The sequence below is a fragment of the Lepus europaeus genome, chromosome 13 (assembly GCF_033115175.1).
Source record: "Lepus europaeus isolate LE1 chromosome 13, mLepTim1.pri, whole genome shotgun sequence".
Lineage (NCBI taxonomy): Eukaryota > Metazoa > Chordata > Mammalia > Lagomorpha > Leporidae > Lepus > Lepus europaeus.
The window spans coordinates 23248349-23274557 of record NC_084839.1 but is presented as its reverse complement, the minus strand read 5'-3'; the positions used below and the strand labels follow the sequence as shown (position 1 = coordinate 23274557).

Below are 26209 nucleotides of genomic sequence, written 5' to 3'. Positions count from 1 at the left end.
AATCCATAAATTATGATTTTTTTTTAAAACTTGGGGCAGACAGCGTACAGCTGGTTAAGGCACCACTTGGGGCACCTGTATCCCATACCAGTGCTTGAGTCTGAGCCCACAAGTGCTCCCAACCCAGCTTCCCCCAGCCCACAAGTGCTCCCAACCCAGCTTCCCCAGATCCGTGCCCTGAGGGGCAGCAGGTAATGCCTCAATTACTTAGGCTCTTGACACCCAAGTGCAAGACCTAGATGCAGTTCCTGGCTCCCAACTTCGGTCTGGCCCACCCTCAGCTGTTGTGGGCATTTGGGGAGTGAACTGGAAGATGGAAGATCTCTCAATCTCTCCATGTGTCCCCACAACCAGCTTCCAAATAAATAAAGATAAACTTTTAAAAACATCTTACTGTGATGTTAGCAAAGGCTGTTCCAACCATAAAGTAGAAAATTCTGGGATGTAGCTCTAAAATATCTGAAGGTGATCTGAGGATCCATGCTGTAGACAAAATGAATAGCAAACATGGAGAAAAGAAGGGAACCATAGCTTCGTATACAGAATTGTGTTTCAAGGTGTTGTTTTTATAGCTTCTGAAAAAAAAGATCAAGTAACAGAGATTATTACATATCAAACATTACATAGTATTTCATAGTTTCCAAGGTGTTTTGCCTCTTATTCTCACTTTATATTCACAATAATCCTATGGCAAAGACACAATCAACATTATGAATCTCATTTTACAGAAAAGGATAAATTGAGGATACAAAATTTACATTTTCGTAACTTGGGGTGGGCATGTAACCTAAGGATTAAGACACTCAGGTTTCACACCAGAGTACCTGGGCTTGGTATCAGGCTTCCTGCCAATGCCAACAGTGACGGCTCAAGTACCTGGGTCCTGAACACCCACATGGGAGACCTGGACTGAGTCCCAGGCTCCCAGCTTCAGCCCTGCCTTGGGCAGGGATGCTCCCTCCCCAGGTGTGTATGTCTCAAATAAATAACAAATTTAAAATAAACAGCTACATACATCTTGTACCCCAGAGGCAGGGCCAGGATTAGTCACTGTCTTCTGACTCCTAACTATCGAGTCTGTGTTAAGTACGTAAAGACAGGGGCAGGCGTATGGCTTAGCAGCCAAGACTCCCACATTGGAATACCTAGGTTCGAGTCCTGGCTTTACTCCCGATTCCAGCTTCCCACTAATGCAGAACCTAGAAGACTGTCAATGACAAGTAGTTGGGTCCCTGCCACCCACATGGGAGACCTGGATTGAGTTCCCAGCTCCCAGCGGGCCCCAGCCATTGCAGTCATTTGGAAAGTAAATATGTAAACTAGTAGATGGGGCATTCTCTCTTTTTGTATCCTGTCTCCCAAATAATTAAAAAATAATAAAAGTATTTTTTTAATGTAAAGACAAATAAAACTTGGTCTTTTCTCTATGAGATAGTCCAATAGGGTAAAATGAACATGAAAGACCAGAAAAGGACCTCAACGTACTACTTCGAACAAAGCAATACAGAACCTAGAGTGAGAGAGAACTCACCCAGAGGTTCTGAGATGAGGCTGCCCACAGCACATCGTGGTGTCTCTGGGCACACGGGAGGTAATCCAATAGATTTCTTCCATCTGAATAGAGCCTCAAATTCTAGTCTTGGTTCTGTCAACGCTTACATCACCTTGGGCAGTATGTTGCCCAATCAGAACGTCATCATTATAAGATGAGGAGGAAATGACTCAAATAATCGCACAGCTTTCAGTTTCTGTAAATCCATAAACGCTTTTATGGCTTCTATAAATGACTGCCACATGCAATAAATAGGGAAGACTCACAGAGCTTGGTTTAACATGGGTAAGGGTTCTGCAAGGCAGACTGACAACTGAAGGATGAAGGACAAATACAAAAGTGCTTTGACCAGGGTGGACAGTGGGAGCAAAATTACTGATGATGGAAGGAACAGAATATATTCAAGACACAGCATAAATTCAGTGTGGCTGAGTAAGGGGGGTAGGTGCACAGTGCAGAGAGATAGAAACTCTACCAGGGCAGCTCCCTTCTCTCACACACAGGCAGGAACTTTTTGTTGTTGTTGAAGTTAGGGAATATTTCAATCACCCCAATACTTAGCTCAGAATTCATTTTAGCAGTATGGAAAATACATAAAACTATTGGAGAACTAAGATTAGGAATAGCTTTTAATTTTATTTATTTGTTAAAGATTTATAATTTTTTGAAAGCCACAGAGAGAAAAAGACAAAGAGAGAAATCTTTTTTTTTTTTTAAGATTTATTTATTTATTTGAAAAGCAGAGGAGAAACCTATATACTGGTTCACTCCCCAGATGGCCACAATAGGCCAGAATGGGCTAGGTCAAAGCCAGGAGCCAAGAGCTTCATCCGTGGATGCAGGGCCCAAGGACTTGGACTATCTTCCACTGCTTTTCTCAGGCCATTAGCAGGCAGCTGGACTGAGTGAAGCTGGAACATGAACCTCTGCACCCATAGAGGATGCCAGCATTGTAGGCAGTGGCTTCAGCTGCAATGTCACAAAGCCGGCCCAGAAGGGTCATTGAGTCATTTCAGGGGTGCCTTAGGAAAGGACATGCCGACTACCCGCTGCATAGCCGAACACCTCCAGCACTCTCCGACAACTGATGAAGCAGGAACTTCTAGAGAACTAAGTGCTACTGCAAAAGAATCACTCTGTCCAGTTTGGTCCTAACCTATACACATGCAGAAATTTGTTTGATACTGCTAACTAAACTTACAGATAATCAATTTATAAAACAAAATGAAAGTTTTCAAAAGGAATATACCCTCCTGATAGATAAATTCACTCATAAAAATGACAACTAAGGAGACTAGTGAGCCCAAAATCGTGACAAAAGAACTAGTAGCCTTGTATTGTGGCTGTGTTGACCACATGAGCCTCCATTGTCACCCCAGGTTATCCTCAACTCATTCTAGGACTCCACAAGGAAAACAGATCCTTAAATTCACCTAAATAACAACTGCTCAGTATTTTCATATTGCTTGCCCTGTTAAAAACAAAATGCTTACCTGAAAAAGTTTAATAAACTCATTGGAAGAGTCACACATAACGCACAACCTAAAGGGAAGAATATTTAAACCATCGTGAGTTATTATCTGAGTGATGATAACAGCTGAGCCATGAAAACACACAGTACTTGAGACTCAGCCCTCTCACACTGTCTGAGTGGCAGCTCCACCTCCCACAGATCCCTGCCTGGGCCCTGCACGGTGCTCACACCCCCCTCCGGAGGATCTCTCACAGCTCACCGTCAAGCTCCCAGCAGACAACTCCGATGTCCCATTAGGTAGTCTTAGGTGACTCAGATAATCCCTCTGAGCCTCAGATTCCAGGTGTACAATGAGGGGTTAAATTACTTTCTAAAGTCCTTTGCATCTTTAAAATTCCCTGATTTATGATATTTTGAGCTCTAAATTTCTGATCCTTCTCTCTTTCAAACTCCAAATCAACACTTCTGGCAACTTTCTGGATACTACACTATCATGCAACATGTTAACTATAGTTTGTCTACTCTGGGCTGCTGGTGACTCTATCTGACTTGAGGATCAATGTAGCTATGACGGTAAAGACCAACAGTAGAGAACATTACTTCAAATGTGGCTAAAAACAAAATGAAAATTCAGGAACCCAAAAGAAACCTTATTCAGAAGATGAATTATCCTACTATTTCCAGGTCCCTGAACCAAGGCCACCAAATGAGAAGATCTCAGAGGCAAAGGAAGGAGACCAGCTGAGTCTTCAGGGTTCTCGGGAATTCTTAGCATTTACTTCATGTCAAGCTGGGGAGCACAAGAGTGGAGCCAAGGCGAAATGAATCCACCCAGAATTACCCGAGGTGTCAGAAAAATGCTAAGACAAATGAGCAGATTTGCCAGCAGAATACTTTTAGTTTAAAAAGTCTTCAAATAGCTGGGGCCAGCGTTGTGGCAAAGCAAGTAAAGCCACCACCTGCAATGCAGGCATCCCATATGGGAGCCACTTTGTGTCCCAGCTGTTCCACTTCCCATCCAGCTCTCTGCTAACCGCCTGAGAAAAGCAGCAGAGGATGACCCACGTGCCTGTCCCCTTGCCACCCAAGTGGAAGACCCAGATGAAGCTCCTGGATCCTAGTTTTGGCCTGACCTAGAGGATACAAAGTATCTATCTCTATCTCTCTCTCCCCCTACCCTGAACTCTTTCAAATAAATAAATAAATCCTTTAAAAATAAAAAGTCTTGGCTGGCGCCGCGGCTCACTAGGCTAATCCTCGACCTGCACCGCTGGTACCCTGGGTTCTGTCCCGGTTGCTCCTCTTCCAGCCCAGCTCTCTGCTGAAGCCCGGGAGGGCAGTGGAGGATGGCCCAAGTGCTTGGGCCCTGCACCCGCATGGGAGACCAGGAGAAGCACCTGGCTCCTGGCTTTGGATCAGCACTGCGCGCCGGCTGCAACATGCCAGCTGTAGCGGCCACTTGGGGGGTGAACCAACGGAAAAAGGAAGACCTTTCTCTCTGTCTCTCTCACTGTCTAACTCTGCCTGACAAAAAAATTTTTTTAAAAAAGTCTTAAAACAGCTTTCTCTCTTTCCTTCTCTCTCTCTCTCCCTCCCTCTCTCTCTCCTTCTCTCTTTCTCTCTCTCTCTCCTCTTTCTCTCTCTGTCTCTGTGGCTCTGCCTCTCTTCCTCTTCACCTCTCTCCACTGCACCACCACTCGCCTCCGGTCAGTTGCCCTTTGGCTAAAATCAGAAAGGGAAGCTATCACCATCAAATCCTTGAACTAACGCTCAGTAGGATATGAAGGGAGATGGGTGATCTGAAAGGAACAGGGGCTTAATGTCTGGAGTGAGTATACAATAATCTCCCCATTTCATCTAGTCTGTGTCACACAAACTAATAATCCTTAACTCTGAGTTAAGTAGGAAACCCACACCAAATGTCCACCTAAATGCAAAGCCTACAACAGTCTACACAAATTTGAACATTACTTTACAAAGCATGTGCGATCTATTCAGCTATTTCCCACTGATTAGAATTAGCGATGCTCAGACAAAAACACCAAAAAAGAAACTTCATTTTGGTTAGGCTGAAATCCTACAAGGTGATAGGGTTGTCTGTTTGCTGGGAAGGAGAGGATATTATTGCTTGGTATAGTCAAATACTGGTTTTGAAAATAAAAGTGATGGTTAAAACAAGCTTCAACATGGAGCTTCTTACCAATAATCATTGCAGTGAATAGGTCTCTATATAAGAAATTAAACAGGAAAGGTTCATACCAGGCCTCAACTCCCACAACTGCAGTCACTATGTAGACAAAAGAAATTGTCTGGAAGGAAAACACAGAGAAAAGCATACAGAGGCATTAACAGCTGTGAGGACCAGAGAGCCAACAACGCTTAGTGCAGCATTAGGTCTCAAACAGTTTGGAGCAAAAGTGAGAAGTACGCTTAAATCTGGTACGTGGCAAGTCTTCTGAACTTTAAAAAAAATTTTTTTAACCTACAATGCCATCAAATAACTAAGCTTTAGATGACGTGAGCAATTGGCCATCATATGGATCAGATTAAAGGCACCTCAGGGGCTGGCGCTGTGGTGTGCTGGGTAAAGCCCCGGCCTGCAGCACCGGCATCTCATGTGGGCAACAGTTTGAGTCCTGTCTGTTCCATTTCTAATCCAGCTCCCTGCTAATGGCCCAGGAAAGCAGCAGAAGATGGTCCAAGTGTTTGGGCCCCTGCACCCACATAGGAGACCCAGATGAAGCTCCTGGATCCTGGCTTCAGCACTGCAGCCATTTGGGGAGTAAATCAGTGGATGGAAGATTTCACTCTCTCTGCTCTCTCTCTTTATTTTTTTTTTTTGTTTGTTTCTATTTTTTTATTTTTGACAGAGTTAGACAGTAAGAGAGAGAGAGAGAGAGAGAGAGAAAGGCCTTCCTTTTTCCATTGGTTCACCCCCCCAAGTGGCCACTATGGCTGGCGTGCTGCAGCCGGTGCACTGCGCTGATCCGAAGCCAGGAGCCAGGTACTTCTCCTGGTCTCCGATGGGGTGCAGGGCCCAAGGACTTGGGTCATCCTCCACTGCACTCCTGGGCCACAGCAGAGAGCTGGCCTGGAAGAGGAGCAACCGGGACAGAATCGGCGCCCTGACCGGGACTAGAACCCGGGGTGCCGGCGCCGCTGGCGGAGAATTAGCCTAGTGAGCCACAGTGCTGGCCTCTCTGTCTCTCTTTATAACTCTGCTTTTCAAAAAAAAAAGGTACTTCTTCCTAAGTTGGTTGAACTATCAAATCATCCAATTTGCCCAACCCACCAACTTTTGATTTCTTCACTGGAGGTATGGGTACAAAAGGGCAAAATGGCAGCACAAAAAGCTGGGGTTCAAAGGCAGGGAGAATTAACAGCAAGCCTACTAAAGTCAGAGAAGTCATTCTCTCCACTCACCAAAAAGTTGGTGACAAAGACAAAAAGCTAACAATTTAATTATACATGCATATCTTTCATTTGAAAACCAACAGTCTGGGGGGCTGGTGCTGTGGCATGGCAGATAAAGCTGCCATCTACAGCAGCAGTTTGAGTCCCAGATGCTCCACTTCTAATCCAGTTCCCTGCCAATGGACCTGGGAAAGCAGAAAATGGTTCAAGTGCTTGGCCCCCTGCAACCACACAGGAGACCAGGATGGAGTTCTGGCTTCTAGTTTCAGCCTGTCCCAGCCCCAGCTGTTACAGCCATTTGTGGAGTGAACTGGTGGATGGAAGACTGATCTCTCTCTGTCTCTCTGTAATTTTACCTTTCAAGTAAACAAATAAATCTTAAAAAAAAAAAAAAGCCAACAGTCCAAATGAACATTTAATAATATGAAATTGTTTAACTTTTGGTATAATAATGGCATTGTAATGATATTTTTATAAGGAGTCCTTATCATATATTTAGAGATATATAACAAATATTTATCACATAATGTCAGGAAATTCCCTTAAAATAAGTGGGAAGAGGACTGAGGGGAGGTACACAGGAAACTAGACTGGCCACATGTCGCTAACTGCTGAAGCTAAGTAAAGGGACACGAGGGTTCACTACAACACTCTCCCTACTTTTGTAAATGTTTGAAATTTTCCATAAAGAAGCAACAAGAAAAGGAGATAACATCCAAAATTGTTTATGACAAGCACTCATCAGTTCTAACCAAAAAAGTGCAAGGGTAATAAAGAAGGAATATACATACTCACCACCTGGCTAATGTCATATCCCCATGGCAGGAAAAGAATTCCTGTGTTGTACTTTTCCCAGTGGGACAGGATGAAAGAAAATAAAACCACCCATAGCAGGAGATAAAGGACAAAAACACTGACACCAGTTGGTCCTCGTCCAAAGATGGAGTACACAGTTACAACAAAATAAACACAGGACCAACTGTCCAGGCCATGGTCAAAGAGCTCCCCTAAGGGGGTGCTGGAGTTGGTTCTACGGGCTTGCTTCCCGTCCACACCATCTGCAACAAAACATATGCCACGGGAAAAGGTCAACATCAGCACCAGTATGAACAAGGTCGTCTTCACACTGCAGGGAAAAACAAACCAGCCTCTCACCAGAGTGCCAAGTGTAGCTTACCAGCAGTGGTATAGAGACCCAACCTTTCATTCCTATAATCCAAAGACTTCCAAAATACCTGTCAAAGCTTAATCTGAATCTGTCAAAGTTTTATCATGTCTTGTCATGTGCTCTGTCAATTTTAGATCTGAACAAGCGGTATTCTGGTTGGACTCTGAATTCCTCCAAATCTAACATCTGGGGTGTTCTACCAGCCACAAATAGTCACGCTTCCAGAGAACATTTAATAGCTTTTCATTACAATTAACCTAACCCCTCCTTGCTATAGGACCCAAAAGTACCTCAGTCATAACACCCATTTCATCCCATCTGAAATTACAATGGAAATCTGAAGTAGATCTGCCACCTCCAGAATTTTAAGTGTTTTCAGAAAATACACATAGTAAGGTGCTCAGCGAATGGAATAATCCAAGTTGTTGAAACTGTGTAATGCACTATTCTTGCTACTGTCAAGATTGTAAGAATCTTAGAATAAACGAGGCTTCTGTCCTTTGAATGCTTACAATTGAGAAAGGGATGAAACCCAGTAGTGAAAAAAGTGTGGTATGTCACAAACCCCAGGGAGTAGAGAGAGGAAAGGGTTCTCTTTAGGCTAAGAACACTGAGGTGAAATCTGAGTAGGGACAGAAGGTCCGAGTTGGATTTCAGTAGAGAAGAGATAAAGGAAGAGGGAGTGCTATCAGCGAGTAATACCAAACCAGAAAAGCACAATGTATGTCCAGACAATGCCCTGTGGTTCAACTAGAAGCTCCAATGTGTGAAGAGGGTGACATAAAAAAGCTGGAAAGCCGGCTGAGCCAGTATTAAAGTTCCATGGAGCACGGGGAGTCCTGAACAGAGGATAACAAAAGTGAAAGCTGGTCTTCAGGAAGACTCACCTGATGTCAATGAATGACATGCTGGAGAGGAACTCTACCTTGCAGGTCTACACTGAAACGGAAAGCTGAAGGTAGGAAGGACTTTACGGGAGGAAAAATCACAGAATACAGCAAGAGATGAGATGAAGGCCTAAGGACAAGAAGACAGCCTCCAAAGTTCTACATCCAGGTAACTAAAGAGAATGGTAGTGTTAACAGAAGGACAGAAGTCAGATGGAAAGGCAAAGACTGACAGAAAGGACGTGGAGAGGGTGAGGAGAAGGGAGCCGCCATCTGCCGGTTAAGCGTCTTAAATGCCTCTACCAGCTGGGGTTGGGCCAGGCTGCAGCCAGGATCCTGGAACTCAATCCAGGTCTTGCACATGGCTAGCAAGGACCAAAGTACTTCAAGGCTACTTCAAGTAGCCTTCTGCAGGAAGCTGGAAACGGGAGCTCGGATGTGGGCATCCCAAGTGTCACCTTAATTGCGAGACCAAATGTGCATCCCAGAGTACAAGTTCAGACACTGAAGTTGAAATGCTGCTGGATATCCACGTGGAAATGCCAAAAAACTCAAACTCAATCCAAAGGCACTCGCTAGCAACTCAGAGCTAAGAACTGGTCACCTCATCTACTGTGCTTCCACTCACATTACTGTTGATCTCTCCCGCTATTCTGTAATTATTTGACATGTCAACACTGCTTCCCAAACTTAAGGCAAAATGATGACTTATTCCAGAGGTTGACAAATATTTTTTTGTCAAAGTCCAGATAAATCTTTTAAGCCTGGTAGGCCATACAGTCTCTGCTGCAACTACACAACAGAGTCTTCATTACAGAAACACAGCTACAGACTATACGCAAAGGAACACACACAGTATCCCAGTAAAACTTTTCCTACAAAAATAGGCAATGGCCAGGCTTGGCCTGTAAGCAGGAGTATGCCAATCCTACCTTATTCTGTATATTCCTAATGATGGATGACAATGTATTTCATAGACATCCAAATACAATTTATCATTTTGTTATTATTTGGGATAGTAACAAACCCTAGTTAAAATGAATAAAGCATAAGATTCCCCAGCCACAGATGGAGAGTTTAGCAATCTCTTACCTAGAGTGTAGGCTATAAAGTTGAGGATGCCCACCACAATCCAGACCCAGTCAGGTACATGCTTGTGACCAGGTGCTGCAAAGGAAAAGCAACTCAGTGTTTAATTCAGAAGTACAACTGACCACAGCACATACCCTGATAAATGTTTCCATTTCATTAACTCTACTCCATAAACATGCACAATTACAAACAACTATAGATTTTTTAAAAAAATGTTTCTTTGGGTACATTAGAGGTTAAAATTCTTAACAGTATATTTTGCATGCAGAATTAGGTAAATACTAGAGTATATCAGTAAGCTGTGACAAAACCAAAGAAGTAACTCCCCAGTCCCTCATAAACAGTAAGCATCTATTGCTTTTTTTTTTTTTTTTTTAAATCCCGGAGGTACCCTAAAAAGTCTATGTTTGTAACTAGAAATATGTTTTATCTATTGTTAGGAAAAATTATTTAATAAGCTAAGTAATAAATACATGTACATGTTATATATATTCTCCCAAGTCATAGAACTTGAAGGACTAAATAAACTTTGCAGCCCCTGTGTGTTTGGGAAACACAAGATAGGAGAGGTTAAATGATACATTTGAGGTCACACTGCTGGTTGATCAGAGTCCACCAGAACCCTTATTCCTCAGTTGTTTTAATTCAAATTCTCAGTTGCTTTATCAAAGCAGGACAAACTGAGGTACAGACATTTCAGGATGACTGTGATGCTAAAGTATCCGGTGGAGGTAATCTATCTATATCCAAATCAAAGATCTTGTGTTTGGTTAATTAATAATATAGTGAGAAAATATAGAATGGAACCTCAACACATGTTTGTAGTATAGTCATAAACAAGAATTAGATTAAATGCAATCATTTTAGGCATGTAAATAATTTTCAAGTAAATATGCACACTCAGGTCTTGACCCAAACTGTTCTTACTGAAATTTAATCTCACCTATTACTCACATATCCTCCAAAATTGACATTTAGGACTTCTATTACCATTTTATTACATGTATAGAAGCTAAAACTCCTTGCCAAAGTTCAGTATATATACAGCCTCAATATTCAAAATTTCTGTAACATCAAAGTTGTAAGTATTTGAAACCCCAGATTTTCCTAAAAAAACAATGTCACCAATGATGTTAATTCCTCCAAGGCAGGTCATAAAAGTCTGTTGAGGCCGGCACCGCGGCTCACTAGGCTAATCCTCCGCCTTGCGGCGCCAGCACACCGGGTTCTAGTCCCGGTCGGGGCGCCGGATTCTGTCCCGGTTGCCCCTCTTCCAGGCCAGCTCTCTGCTGTGGCCTGGGAGTGCAGTGGAGGATGGCCCAAGTGCTTGGGCCCTGCACCCACATGGGAGACCAGGAGAAGCACCTGGCTCCTGGCTTTGGATCAGCGCACAGTGCGCCAGCAGTGGCAGCCATTGGAGGGTGAACCAATGGAAGGAAGACCTTTCTCTCTGTCTCTCTCACTGTCCACTCTGCCTGTCAAAAAAAAAGTCTGTTGAGCCCTCAACACAGATGAACAACCACTCCTGACACATCACTGATAAGCGTTCCTGTTAGAAAAGAAATTCTCTTAGAAGGCAAAAGGTACTCCTCTACCTCTGTCTTTCTAATTGGAATTCTTTTCAATCCACTGACTGAGCAGTAAAAATGAACTCTGTCTTCCATTATCCCCCCATCCCAAACATACTCCAGACTATCTCGCAGGGCCTGGTGCAGAAGTTGGGTATGGGACAGAGTAAAGATAGGGACAGGTGTCAGGTACTGGAGCAGAGGGAGGGAGCAGGTGAACACTCGTTCCAAAAGCACTCTGTCCCTTCCTTTCCCAGAAACAGCCCAGACGTCTGTCGATAGATATTTAAGGTCTAAGAAGAAAGTGGGTGTCATCCAAGGCAAGCAGGAAGGCCGAGTAGAAGGATGAGGAGGGATCACGTGCTTTTTTTTTTTGACAGGCAGAGTGGACAGTGAGAGAGAGAGACAGAGAGAAAGGTCTTCCTTTGCCGTTGGTTCACCCTCCAATGGCCGCCACAGCCTCCGAGCTGCAGTGGGCACACCGTGCTGATCCGAAGCCAGGAGCCAGGTGCTTCTCCTGGACTCCCATGCGGGTGCAGGGCCCAAGCACTTGGGCCATTCTCCACTGCACTCCCAGGCCACAGCAGAGAGCTGGACTGGAAGAGGAGCAACCAGGACAGAATCTGGCGCTCTGAACTGGACTAGAACCCTGGTGTGCCGACACCGCAGGCGGAGGATTAGCCTATTGAGCCACAGCACCAGCCATGATCACATGCTTTTTAGAAGGGGACTTTTCTGCAAAAAAGGAAAGGACATTCCTGGAATTGGTAGAACTTGATGAAAACATGTACAGCATTAGGGGCCGGTGCTGTGGCATAGCAGGTAAAGCCGCCACCTGCAATGCCAGCATCCCGTATGGGTGCCGATTCGAGTCCTGGCAGCTCCACTTCCGATCCAGCTCTCTGCTATGGCCTGGAATAGCAGTAGAAGATGGCCCAAGTCCTTGGGCCCCTGCACCCACACGGGAGACCCAGAAGAAGCTCCTGGCTCCTGGCTTCAGATCAGCGCAGCTCCGGCCATTGGGGCCAACTGGGGAGAGAACCAGCAGATGGAAGACCTCTCTCCCTCTCTGCATAACTCTGACTTTCAAATAAATGAATAAACCTTAAAAAAAAAAAAAGAAACATATACAGCATAGTGAAAATACAACTTCCTATACAATTCTGATATCCTACATACTACCTGAATATCCTCAACTTTTCAGAACCACAATCATCTTAATAGAATCAGAAAATAAGCAACCACATCTCATTCTTCTCTGACGTTCACAGTTTTGTATTAAAGCAATGCCGAATTCTTACCTGAAGCATAGAAGTCGGGATCAAAGTAGGCCATAAGCAGAAAATTGAATACAACCAGCAAAAAGCCAGAAAAGGTTATAAGATTGGGAGCCAGCCAAGTAGGAAATACCTGTTTTTTCAAAACATATAAAAAATTAGCGGCATCTCCATTCCACATACACAATATACAAATTTAACTCATAATGAAAACAAAAAATGTGCAAGACCATATGTAGGAGTTAAAAATGTTAAAATGTAAACCATAATCTTCAGTTGATAGAAATAGGCATTTCTTTCTTCTATATGTCCTCTGAATTTTAGGTAATTTTAAAAATCAACAAGATTTTATAATCCTAACTTTACATTTATTTTAGACCATTTTAAAAGTTGTTACAGAAATGATAAACCTCAGCAATGAGGTAACTCAAAAGGCATGGGCCTCAGGGGAAGGAAGGGCCACATTTCCAGACACCTTCAATTGTGAGTTTCAGCCAGTAACACTCACAAAACAGGTGAAAATACTTAAAAACTTAATGAAACGAGGGCACACCTATGAACCACCTTACCTTTACTACAGTGTTCCAAAATGGGTGCATGACATACAGAGAGAGTGGATTGGTGTCCACAGCACTGTACTGTGAAGAGACGAAATCAAATACGCAGAGTTAATTCTTGCATACTAACACACAGAACAATATTTCTCAGATGGAAATAATAGCACAAAAATAACCTGGAGAATACATCTGTTTATGTGATACCTTCATCTGAGTAACAAAACAGGAATAGCAACATAAATGGGGCAAAAACTGTGAGGTACAGCCACCAGGTACTTTTATCGGGGGAGGCAGGGGTAATAAAGAAGGTCTAAAGACCAATTCAAGGCCAGTGCCGTGGCTTAACAGGCTAATCCTCCGCCTTGCGGCGCCGGCACGCCGGGTTCTAGTCCCAGTTGGGGCGCCGGATTCTATCCCGGTTGCCCCTCTTCCAGGCCAGCTCTCTGCTATGGCCCGGGAAGGCAGTGGAGGATGGCCCAAGTGCTTGGGCCCTGCACCCGCATGGGAGACCAGGAGAAGCACCTGGCTCCTGGCTTCAGATCAGCGAGATGCGCTGGCCGCAGGGTCATTGGAGGGTGAACCAGCAGCAAAAAGGAAGACCTTTCTCTCTCTCTCTCTCTCACTATCCATTCTGCCTGTCACAAAAAAAAAAAAAATTTAATTTAAAAAAAAAAAAAAAGACCAATTCAAATCACAGCCATCAAACAGTGGTTGTTTCAGTCATACACACTCATTCAGGGGCTGCCTCTCCCTTCCCACTCAATCAGCCTTTATAATACTACAGTGTTTTAGTAGAGAAATGTGTACTGCTTGTGTGTTTCACTAGTTATGCAAGGTAATCAAAATGCACACCATGTGACCTTGGGCGAGTAATTTAACCTCTGACTCAGTTTCTTCACTTGCAAAGTGAAGATCAAAGCCATAAGGATTAGGCAAATTAACAACATATATTAATTGCCTAGAACAGTACCTGGTTCACAAGACAAGTATGTAAATATTAGCTAGTATTAAACATGTTATAAGCATCAAAGGAATGACACATTTTTTAAAAAAGGATTTATTTTATTTATTTGATGAGATAGAGTTAGAGAGAGAGAGACAGACAGAGGGAGAATCTTTCATCTGCTGGTTCACTCCCTAAATGGCCACAACAGCCCAAGGCTAGGCCAGGCTGAAGCCAGGAGCCAAGAGCTTTATCTGAGTCTCCCACATGGGCATAAGGGCCCAAATACATGGGTTCTCTTCTGCTGCTTTCCCAGGCATATTAGCAGGGAGCTGGACAGGAAGTAGAGCGGCAGGGGCTCAAACCAGAACTCATACAGGTACTGACATTGCAGGTGGTAGCTTAATCCATGATGCCACAACCCAGGCCCATGACAGAGGGGAGCACTCCTCTAGGTATGGAGAACAAGAGACACAAAACTGCTAAGAGATATTCAAGGAATTCACACTAGTATCTGGGCTAATAAATTCACCCATCTAACATTTAAATGACATTAACTGTCAAGTGTTTAATAATTTTGGTTATATTTTATATGAGAGTACTTAAAAATTTTTAAGGAAAAACAGAATTAAAAGATTAGCTTGGGGGGGAGCCGGCACTGTGGCTCACTAGGCTAATCCTCCACCTGTGGCACCAGCATCCCATATGGGTGCCGGGTTCTAGTCCCGGTTGCCCCTCTTCCAGGCCAGCTCTCTGCTGTGGCCCGGGAGTGCAGTGGAGGATGGCCCAAGTGCTTGGGCCCTGCACCCCATGGGAGACCAGGAGGAGAAGCACCTGGCTCCTGGCTTCGGATCAGCGCAGCACCGGCCATAGCGGCCATTTGGAGAGTGAACCAATGGAGGGAAGACCTTTCTCTCTGTCCTCTCTGTCTCTCGGTCTATAACTCTACCTGTCAAAAAAAAAAAAAATCAGCTTAGCGGCTGGCACTGTGGCAAAGCAGGATACTGCATCCCTTATGGACACCAGCTCACGTCCTGGAGAATTAATGTGACAGACCTGGAAGCAGCTCCTGGCTCCTGGCTCCTGGCTGCAGATTGGCCCAGCTCCAGCCATTGCAGCCATTTGGGCAGTGAACCAAGATGAAAGATTTCTCTCTCTCTTATTGTCTCTGCCTCAGCCTCTGGTGCTGCCTCCCTCTCTAACTCTCTTTCAAATACATGCATACTTTTAAAAAATTAGCTTATTTTGTTGTAAAAAATTTTTGAAATGTTGTTGCAGTTTCTTCATAATACACATTTTCAAGAACTTTTTGAAGATTCCTTTCATTCAGAAATTTTTTGTACTAAAATAAACTTATTTTTTAATTCCATTTTCATGAACTGTTAAAAGTACCTTTGAATTTATGCTTAATACACATATGTGCATAAAACAAGCAGAAGAATTCTAGTATCTAATTTTTTAAATTATTTATTTACTATTACATATTTTTTTAAAAATTATTTATTTACTTGAAAGTCAGAGTTACACAGAGAGAGAAGGAAAGGCAGAGAGAGAAAAAGAGAGGTCTTCCATCCGCTGGTTCACTCCCCAGATGGCCGCAACATCCAGAGCTGCGCCGATCCGAAGCCAGGAGCCAGGAGCTCCCTCCAGATCTCCCACGTGGGTGCAGGGGCCCAAGGACTCGGGCCATCTTCTACTGCTTTCCCAGGCCATAGCAGAGAGCTGATCGGAAGTAAGCGGCTGTTACGCTATTGAACCAGCGCCCATATGGGATGCTGGCGCTTCAGGCCAGGGCGTTAACCCGCTGTGCCACAGCGCCGGCCCCTACTATATATTTGAAAGGCAGAAATAGAGACAGGTCTCCCATTTGATGAATCACTCCCAAATATCCACAACTGTCAGGGCCAAGCCAGGAGACAGGAATTCAATCTGGGTCTCCCACATGGGTGACAGGACCCAACTATCTGGGCCACTAACTGCTGCCTCCCAGGCCACGCACCATCAGGAAGCTTGAGTCAGGAATAAAGCCAGGATTCAACCCAGACTTTTTTTTTGACAGGCAGAGTTAGACAGTGAGAGAGAGAGAGAGACAGAAAGAAAGGTTGGTTCACCCCCCAAATGGCCACTACGGCCGGTGCGCTGAGCCTATCCAAAGCCAGGAGCCAGGTACTTCCTCCTGGTCTCCCATGCGGGTACAGGGTCCAAGGACCTGGGCCATCCTCCACTGCCTTCCCGGGCCACAGCAGAGAGCTGGACTGGAAGAGGAGCAACCGGGACTAGAACCCGGGGTGCCGGCGCCGCAGGCGGATGATTAGCCTAGTGAGCCGCGGCGTCGGCCCAACCCAGACATTCTTAATATGAGATGTGGACACCACAACTATTGTGTAGAACACCTATCCCAGCATCTAATATTTTTAAAAATCAAGGGGCCGGTGCTGTGGCGTATTGGGTAAAGCTGCCGCCTGCAGTGCCAGCATCCCATATGGGTGCCAGATCGAGTCCTGGCTGCTCCATTCCGATCCAGCTCTCTGCTGTGGCCTGGAAAAGCAGTGGAGGATGGCCCGAGTCCTTGGACCCCTGCATCCGCGTTGGAGACCTGGAAAAAGCTCCTGGCTCCTGGCTTCAGACTGGCACAGCTCCGGCCATTGCAGCTAATTGGGAATGAACCAGTGGATGGAAGACCTCTCCCTCTCTTTGCCTCTCCTCCTCTCTCTGTGTAAGTCTTTCAAATAAATAAATCTTTTTTAAAAATCAATTAATGATCAAAATTATTTCCTGAACATTTTATGAATATGCAAGAAATAATTTCAATGTTTCAAGTCTTAAATGTGTGATAGAGCAGAAAAGTAAAACGGGCAAACAGAGGTGGGTGCCTGGCACAGCGGTTAAGACGCTGCTCAGGACACCTGCGTCCCATGCTGAGGAGCTGGCTCAAGCCTGGCCCTGCGTCCAATTCCAACTTCCTAGTAATGTGCACCCTGGGAGGCAGCAGGTGATAGCTCGGGTACTGCTGTCGCTGCCTCCCCTGTGGGAGTCTCAGACTGAGTTCCTGGCTCCTGGCTTAGCCCCAGTCCTGGCCATTGCAGGCTTCTGGGGAGTGAAATTAGTGGATGGAAGACCAGCCAAATCTTTCCCTCCCTCCCTTTCTCTCTGTTCTTCAAATAAATAAAAACGCTTTTTAAAGGTAAATTAACAGAAAATGTATAAAAAACACTGTTAGCAAAAAGGTCAAGCTGTAAGAAGGGTGTACTTAATGGACTGCCTATCTGAGGTTCCTCCATTTAACCAATCCATTCTGATTAAAACAAGGTAATGGGAACGAAAGATCTGAGACAGGTAGAAAAAAGAAAATGATGGAGAATATGGTTTGCTTCTACGGGTCACAGCTAGAAGCTGTGAAGCTCCATCCAGCCTCCCTGCAGGAGCCTACTAAAATTATTAACGCTGTTCTACTAAGCTTTCAACTCTTAGTAAGCTTTCAGCTTTCACTCACTCGGTATCTACAGTTTACAGGGCTTTCCCACATAATATCACCACCTCAGAACTTCTGCAGAAGGAAGGGGTCCTAAATTGACAAGACCAAATGAATTTGCGGCTCAGACTTAAAGGCTGGGAAGCAACACAACCCCAAAAAGGCTGCCAGTGACAAGGTAGGAGGACCCCGGCTTCCTCCACTTCATAAAAATCTGCACTTAGAAGCATGTGTAGCCAGTAATTCAGATACACAGTTGCACTGCAAAGCCACCCATTTCAAGCCTACCATCTACTGCAAAATACAAAAAGTTGAAAGAAGTTCAAATCGGAAGAAAATGGTTGAAGATATCATATGGACCTAATATGGTGCACAAAGCACAATGTTCTTAAATGTTTTCTCAATGAGCCTCATTCAGCAGCTTTCCATAATTTTAGCTTAGAGCTGAAAAAGATTCTCTTATGGATGGCATTTTGACTTGAAAAGCTCCCTTTTTTAAATTCTGGAGAATTAACTCTAAATCTCTAATTTAGGAGACCAATAGAAATAAGAAAATACGGAACTAAATACAGGAAGGTCAGTTTACCTAACTGGATTTCAGCTACGTTACATTCAATAACAGTTGATAAGCTCAAGTATAACAACAAAGATTAACATGAGATTATAAAAGGCAGCACACAATAAATCTAAGGAACACTCTGCTCCAGCCTTACACATCTGAGTATTTTTCTAGGTCACATATCATTCTCTATGAACAAGGAAACTCTAAACTGTTTTGTGAGTCAATACAAGGAACAGTGATCTAAATCTTCCACACATTCATGAAAAAAAAACAGAATGTAAACTTTTTTTTTAAAGATTTTATTTATTTATTTGAGAGATTAAGTCACAGACAGAGGGAGAGACAGAGAGAAAGGTCTTCCTCTCGTTGGTTCACTCCCCAAATGGCCACAACAGCCAGAGCTACGCCAGTCCAAAGCCAGGAGCCAGGTGCTTCTTCCAGGCCCCCCACATGGGTGCAGGGACCCAAGCACTTGGGCCATCTTCTACTGCTTTCCCAGGCCACAGCAGAGAGCTGGATTCGAAGAGGAACCGCCGGGACTCAAACTGGCGCCCATATGGGATGCTGGCACCCCAGCAGAGGATTAACCTACTGTGCCATAGCCCCACAGAATGCAAACTTCTAAATGTGCCAAACTAGATTCAGGATATTTGGTAAAGCTTGTTATTTTCCATTATAATCATGTTTAATATGCACCAAAAAATCTAAACCAGGTAATCACTAGGAAAACCCAGAGTGACTTTACAACCTATAGGCAAGGCCAAGCTAGTGCCCTGAAGATGATTGAAGACCACAAACTGAATTTGAAAGCATCATCCTAAGGCAAAAATCTCAGAACCAGAGCAGGCTTTTAGCCAAGTTGTTTAAACACCTGCATCCCACAAGAGTACCTGGGCTCCAGCTCTTGACTCCAGCTTCTTGCTAATGCAGACCCTGAGAGGCAACAGTGATGGCTCAGGTGACCGGACTCCTGGCACCCACGTGGGAGACCTGTTTTATTGCTTTCCCAGGCCACGGCAGAGATCTGTATTGGAGGTAGAGCAGCCGGGACTTGAACCGGCACCCATATGGGATGCCAGCACTGCAGGCGGCGGTTTCACCCATGATGCCACAGTGTTATGATGGACCAGGGAAGAGAAATGTGAACAAGATCCAGAGGTTTCCTGTGCTCATCACATCTATGGCCTAATGTGAGATAGAGGGTAAGCTAGAAAATGAGTAAAGAATCACAAGCTGTATTAAATGCTCTGATAGACAAGTGCACGGGGACAGAGTGGAGAAGGTCACAAGGAGAGAGGCCAAGCAGGAGAGACGCTGCCACGAGCCAAGGAACGCCAGGGGCCAGCAGGAGCTGCGAAGGGCGATGTGCAATGAAGTGCACAACGAAGCACGGAGGCTGTGTGGTGCTGATCCGGTCTGAGGTCAGTGCCTTGCTGACAGGTATCGTTACTCAATCAGGTGTAGGTATAAAGTCTTTACAAGGCATAGCCCATGTGGTCAACAGGAGCTCCACCACCCCAGAAGCAGAGTTCTTTAGCAATGACATTCCAATTCAGTCTAGTTTCCCTTCCCTCCAGCTAACTTAAGTCACTGAAACACAAAACTAAACCAAGGGATTCCAATTATTAAAAATTGTTACATACTCAAAAAATATCAAGGAAGTCAGAACCATTTCTTGGTTTTATTAACTGCTCTGCAGACTGCAACATAATGGCATATCTCTTTGATACCATGGTTCTCAAAGTGTAGCTACCAAAATGGATGCAAATTCTTGGACACTATTCCAGATCTACTGAATCAGACTCTGTGAGGGGTGGGAACCAGCAATCTGCCTTAACAAACCCTCCAGGCAACACTAGTATAAACAAACATGAATGAGAGTCCCTAGGCTGCTGAGCTGAAGGGTAAGCCACTACCCACAGCTGAGTGGGCAACACCTATCTCCTTATGGAGACTTCAAATAATAAAGTACTCCCCAAATGTCTACTAAATGCAGGCATTGTGCTACCAACAATCTAAGATATGAAAACACCAAATCTAAATTTAAAATGAAAGCGGGAGGAGGGGGATCAGGCCTATATTAACCCCAGGACAGAAGTAAAAGTTTCTTTAAAGTACTTTTTATCTATACAAGACTTCAAGAACTACACCCACGGAGAACATGACTCAGTGAGCAATGAGTTCTCATTTTAGTGAATACTGTCATTTATATCTGCTAACAAGGCAGAGAGAAGACTGGAGAAGAGTTAGAGCAATTAGACGAATACATGCAAGTCAGAAGACAAACTGGTTTGCCTGCTACTCTTAAGCAAGTAAGCCCCAACAAGAGATGAGAAGATAGGACAAAAGGCGGGGTAATTCAGTGAATGACCTTGTGAGAAACCTGGAGATCAAATACATGATAAACACATGGATGCCTTGGCAGACTCTTAACTAGGTGAACATCATTTGAGAAAAATCATTCATTCTGACTACTCTACTATTGCATAGGATGACAACGAGGAAGGAAGCCTTTCTGGTAGACCTCTGGTCTATGGCCCCACAGGTATGCATCCAAGGGCCTGCTACAGTCTAAGCAGGTCTTCCAAAGCAAGAAGACAGCACAGGGGCTGGCTCTGTGGCCTAGCAGGTAAAGCTGCCGCCTGCAGTGCCGGCATCCCATATGGGCGCCAGTTCAAGTCCCGGCTGCTCTTCTTCCAATCCAGCTCTCTGCTGTGCCTGGGAAAGCAGGAGAAGATGGCCCAAGTGCTTGGGTCCCTGCACCCGGGTGGGAGACCCGAAGAAGCTCCGGACTCCTGGATTTGAATTTGAGTTGGCCCAGCTCCAAGCATTGTGGCATTGGGGGAATGAACCAGCAGATAGAAGACCTCTCTCTCTCTCTCTCTCTCTCTCTCTCTTTCTCGTCTCTGCCTCTCTGTAACTCTGCCATTCAAATAAATAAGTAAAATCTTATAAAAAAAAAAAAAAAAAAGAAGAAGAAGGCCCAGCCCATGGTCCATGGTGCACTGCAAACTGGGCAATGGCCTGGCCACGGCCAATCCCTGGAGATGACTGAGCTGCCACTCTGCAGTACTCTGGGCAGGGAGCAGTTTGCGGGCATGAACGTCCATGTCCGAGTAAAGGACGGTGGTTATGTGGCTCAGATTTATGCGACCCATCAGTCCATTTCCAAAGCTCTGGTGGCTATTACCAGAAATATGTGAGTGAGGCTTCCAAGAAGGAGACCCAAGACATCCTCATTAGTATGACAGGACCCTGCTGGTCACTGACCCCATCACCAGAAACTTTAGAGGCCCCGTCCATGCTTGCTACCAGAAATCCTATTAGTAAGCCCGTCACCAGGATCAGCGTTCAGTTCCAGAATAATGCTTGTGGGATTTTAAGGTTCAAAAAGAGACAAATTCTTTTAGAAAAAGAGGGGGAAAATTGAAGTCAAAGACTATCTGTGGGACCCAAGCTAGACACAGCCGTCTCTCACACCCTTTCCATCTGTCCAGTAAGTTGCCACCCTAACCCTTTCCTAACGTGTACTTTCTCCTGCTATACCTCCTGGGATGTCTGTATGAGTGAACATGTTATAGACCAGCTAATGCTCACAAGCAGGGAAGCACAAATGTCTGCTGTTGGCTTCCAATTTACTCCCAGTAATGTAGCACTATGCGCTACATACTTTAAAAATATGATCTCATTCAACTTTTATGATTCTACAAGGTAGGTACAACCCCATTTCAGATAAGGAAACCTGGTTAAAGAGATTAAGAATCACACTGCTAGCATCTGAGTTGTTTCAACTTAGTATTAGCCCCAAAGCTAACTAGTTAATCTCAATTATCCTTTTAATCTCAATTAAAGCTAACCGTAGTGCCGTAGTCCTCCCTTTTTTGCAGTTTTGCCTTCTGTAGATTCAGTTACCTGTGCTCAATTGTTATCAGGACACATTAAATGGAAAGTTCCAGGTTTAAATAATTCAGAAGTTCTAAATTGTGTTTCATTCTAAGCAGTGTAATGAAATCTCACTCCATCCCAGTTAGGATGTTTGTCCGACAAACCCCTGCTGCACGCCCTACCCACCAGTAGTCATTTAGTTCTCTTAACCATCAGACGGGAATGCAGTACTGTGGGCCAGTAGCCTACGGCTGTGTCACAGCCCCTCATCACCCGGGCATTCTGTCATCTTCTGTCCTTACAAGGGTGCATTCAGAGACTGCATTCACATAACTTTCACTACAGCATATTGTTATAACCGTTCTATCTCATTATTGGTTATTTCTGCTAATCTACTGTGCCTAACTCATAAATCAAACTTTATTCTAAGTATATATGGATAGATAGAAGAAAAAATCATACATAAAGGTTTGGTATTATCCAAGGTTTCAGGCACCCCATGGGGATCTTAGAATACACCCCAGAAGACACTAGTGTACTCAATTAAATGCATGACTACTAAATACAAGCCCACCTGCATTCTACCACTAATTTTAACCCTGTGGCTAGAGCAAATAAACGGGTTTTTCCCACTGCACATTTTCTCCATAGGCAAACATTAGAAACATATCCAATTAAGTATACCATTTTGAAGCTCTCTATTCTAACACAAAACATATATATATACAAAACAGCCAGTACCTACCTACAAGGCAGAGTTGATATTTCATTCTTAGTTTTAAGAGGTAGCACATGGGGCTGGCACTGTGGTGCAGCGGGTAAAGCTACCACCTACAGTGCCAGCATCCCATACGGGCACCAGTTCAAGTCCTGGATGTTCAACTTCCGATCCAGCTGTCTGCTATGGCCTGGGAAAGCAGTAGAAGATGGCCCAAGTCCTTGGAGCCCTACATCCACATGGGAGACCTGGAAGAAGCTCCTGGCTTCGGATCGGCGCAGCTCCAGCCGGATGTTGCAGCCATCTGGAGAGTGAATCAGCAGATGGAAGACCTCTCTCTCTCTCTCTCTCTCTCTCTCTCTCTCTTTCTCTTTTTTCTCTTTGTGGTTCTGCCTCTCTGTAACTCAGCCTTTCAAATAAATAAATCTTAAAAAAAAAAAAAAAAGAAAAGAAAGAAACAAAGAGGTAGCACATGGAGCTGGTACTGTGGTGTAGCAGGTAAAGCTGCTGCCTGCAGTGCTGGCATCCCATATAGGCACTGGTTCAAGTCCCAGCTGCTCCACTTCCGATCCAGCTTTCTGCTGTGGTCTGGGAAAGCAGTAGAAGATGGCCCGAGTCCTTGGGCCCCTGCAACCATGCGGAAGACCCAGAAGAAGATATTGGCTCCTGGCTTCGGATCGGCCCAGCTCCGGCCATTGCGGCCATTTAGGGAGTGAATCAGTGGATGGAAGCCCTCTCTCTCTCTCTGCATAACTCTGACTTTCAAATAAATAAATAAATCTTAAAAAAAAAAAAAGGGAGGTAGCACAGTGTGAAGAACATGCCCAGGTTCAAATCTCAGCTCAACCACTGACTAGCTATGGAACCTTGAGCAAGTTACTTAAACTCTGTGCAAACTCTCAGCAAACCAGGGAAAGTGACAGCGCTCTCACCTCCCCCGGCAGTCACTACACGAGATGACGTAAAGGACTTTCAGCAACACCTGGCCTACAGTGTCTGATATGTAACTGTTTCCTATCATTACTATCAGCCAGTATTTATGATACTGCTCTTGCCATTGCCAATCTTCCTTCACCGAGCTCCCAAGGCTGGGCCTGGGCCCTCACATACCCCTGACTTTCCTGTGCCTGGACATACCACGGTCTCTGGAGTCTCCTAGGTCGCTCTGACTAGAACATCTTTCCTCAAGTCTACCTTAAGCCATGGGCAAATCCATATTCCGCAAAGCTGTTAGTATGTAAAGCATTACAGCAACTGGAGAAACAAGCCATCATCGACCAACCGATACTTCAGCAGAAGGGAGTTACAGATCTAGCTTCAGATGCTCCCTCCAAATAGCACCTAAAGAGATAGAACTCCATGCCCTACCAGTAAAGCGCTCTTCCCCCAGTCTGCAGAAGGTCCCTCCCCATTCTTCTTTCACTCACTCAAAAATACTCCTCTGTCTCGAAGAACAACTGCAGACATAACCTTTTCTGGGACATCTCTATCAAAGACCACTAGGATATGTTCCAAGCCTTATTATTATTGTGCTTATAGGGAAGAGAGGGCAGGTCCCCACATCCAGGAGGCCACCAGGGTACAACTAAAGATAAGCTGTACCTGAATTAACTGCAGCATGCAGGGAGTGCCATAATTAACATACTATAGTCAACTTGCAGTCATAATAAATGAAAATCACAAGGTCAAGAATTTCTCAGGGGGGCTAGTGTGGTTTAACAGGTAAGTCGCCCCCTGCAATGCCAGCATTCCATGTGGGCGCCAGTTTGAGACCTAGCTGTTTTACTTCTGATCCAGCTCCCTGCTAATGCCCCTGGGAAAGCAATGAAAGATGGCCAAAGATGGTCCAAGTCCTTAGGCCCCTGGACCCACATGGGAGACGCAGAGCAAGCTTCTGGCTCCTGGCTTCAATCTGGCCCAGCCCTGGCTGTTGTGGCTATTTGAGGAGTGAACCAGCAGATGGAAGACTCTCTCTCTCCCCCTCTCTCTCTCTCTCTCTCTCTCTCTCTCTCACACACACACACACACTCTCTCAAATGAATAAAATAAATCTTAAAAAAAATTTTCTCAAGGCCAGCACTGTGGCACAGTGGTGGGTTAAACCGGCACTATGACGCTAGCATCCCACAGCAGAGTGCCAGCTTTGAGTCCCAGCTGCTCCATTTCCAATGCAGCTTTCTGCTAGTACACTTGGGAAGGCAGAAGATGGTGCAAAGACGTGGGCTAGGAAGGAGTTCCTGGCTGCTGGCTTCGTTCTGGCACAGCCCTGGCTGTGGCAGGCATTTGGGGAGTGAACCAGAAGGGTGGAAGATACAGCACTCTCCCACTCTTGCAAGCTCATGCTCTCTCCCCTTCTCTCTCATGCTCTGCTGGGTCTAAAAAACAAGAATTTCTCATACTGCTTCTATTGTAGCTCAGGAGGAAGTGGCCTAATCCTGGAAATCATTATGGATATATCACCTAACATCAGGCACTCCTCCACAAGTGATATTGCTTTTTTAAACTCGGTTTTCTTTAAAAGAATTATTTATTTATTTCAAAGGCAGAGTTACAGACTCCATATAGGTCTCCCACAGTGGGTACTGGAGCCAAATCTTAGGCCATCCTCTACTGCTTTCCAGATCCAAAATGGAGCAGCCAGGACTTGAGCCAGCATCCCAGCGTCAGGCAGCAGCATAACCCATTACGCCCCACAATTGACATTTCTTTAGAACAAGTTTTCTTTAACCCCAAGTGCACAGACCACACCCTCCTGTGGCCCCATTCAATACTCACAGTGCCCTGCACAAAGGTCACTGCAACTCTTCTGAGAAGCAAGCCCCTGTCTCAGTGCCTATCTCCTCTCTCCACCCAGGCACCCTACCAGAACCTGAATCATCTAGACTCCTCAGTTCTTATGTGGCTCCCACGCCATTTCCAGTTACACAAGTCACCGTGTTTTTGTTCATCTTAAATCTTTTTTTTTTATTTATTTGACAGGTAGAGTTAGAGAGAGAGAGAGAGAGAGAGAGAGAGAGAGAGAGAGAGAGAGAGAAAGGCCCTCCTTCTGTTAGTTCACGCCCCAAATGGCCACCACTGCGCCGATCCAAAGCCAGGAGCCAGGTGCTTCCTCCTGGTCTCCCAAGCGGGTGCAGGACCCAAACACTTGGGCCATCCTCCACTGCCCTCCCGGACCACAGCAGAGAGCTGGACTGGAAGAGGAGCAACCAGGACTAGAACCGGCACCCATATGGGATGCCAGCGCCACAGGTAGAGGATTAATCAAGTGAGCCACAGCGCCAGCCCCATCTTAAATCTTAAATCAAGGATCACAGGGACCACCCAGGTAAACTGAACACAGCAGGCTGGCATGAAGCCGATGGATTGGCAGGAAAGTGGCAAACAAGAGAGTGCATCCCCTTTCCAAAGAGGTCAGACTATTCAGCTTCAGCTGATACTTGGAGAGAGGTAGTTCAGGGCCAATGCCGTCCAGTTCTGGCTTTCTCAGAGAGTTCAGAAAGATGGACTTCTGGGGCCAGTGCTCTGCTGTAGAAGTTACGCCTCCACCTGCAGGGCTGGCATTCCACATGGGCGCCAGTTAGAAGCAGGAGACGGCCCAAGTGCTGGGGCCCTGGTCCTCAAGTAGGAGTCCCGGAAGCTC

The 26209-nt window shown here is 45.0% G+C and overlaps 1 protein-coding gene across 1 annotated transcript in view; it reads right to left on the bottom strand.

Annotated features, from left to right (window-relative positions):
- SELENOI (selenoprotein I) overlaps window positions 1-26209 on the bottom strand; it is a 44686-nt gene that overhangs the window by 13134 nt on the left and 5343 nt on the right. The window contains exons 2-8 of the mRNA XM_062209112.1: window positions 13002-13070; window positions 12457-12565; window positions 9588-9662; window positions 7236-7498; window positions 5227-5335; window positions 3046-3094; window positions 395-575 (exon numbers count right to left, since the gene is read on the bottom strand). Of these exons, the coding sequence (XP_062065096.1) occupies window positions 395-575; window positions 3046-3094; window positions 5227-5335; window positions 7236-7498; window positions 9588-9662; window positions 12457-12565; window positions 13002-13070 (855 nt within the window). The remainder of the gene's footprint in view (window positions 1-394; window positions 576-3045; window positions 3095-5226; window positions 5336-7235; window positions 7499-9587; window positions 9663-12456; window positions 12566-13001; window positions 13071-26209) is intronic.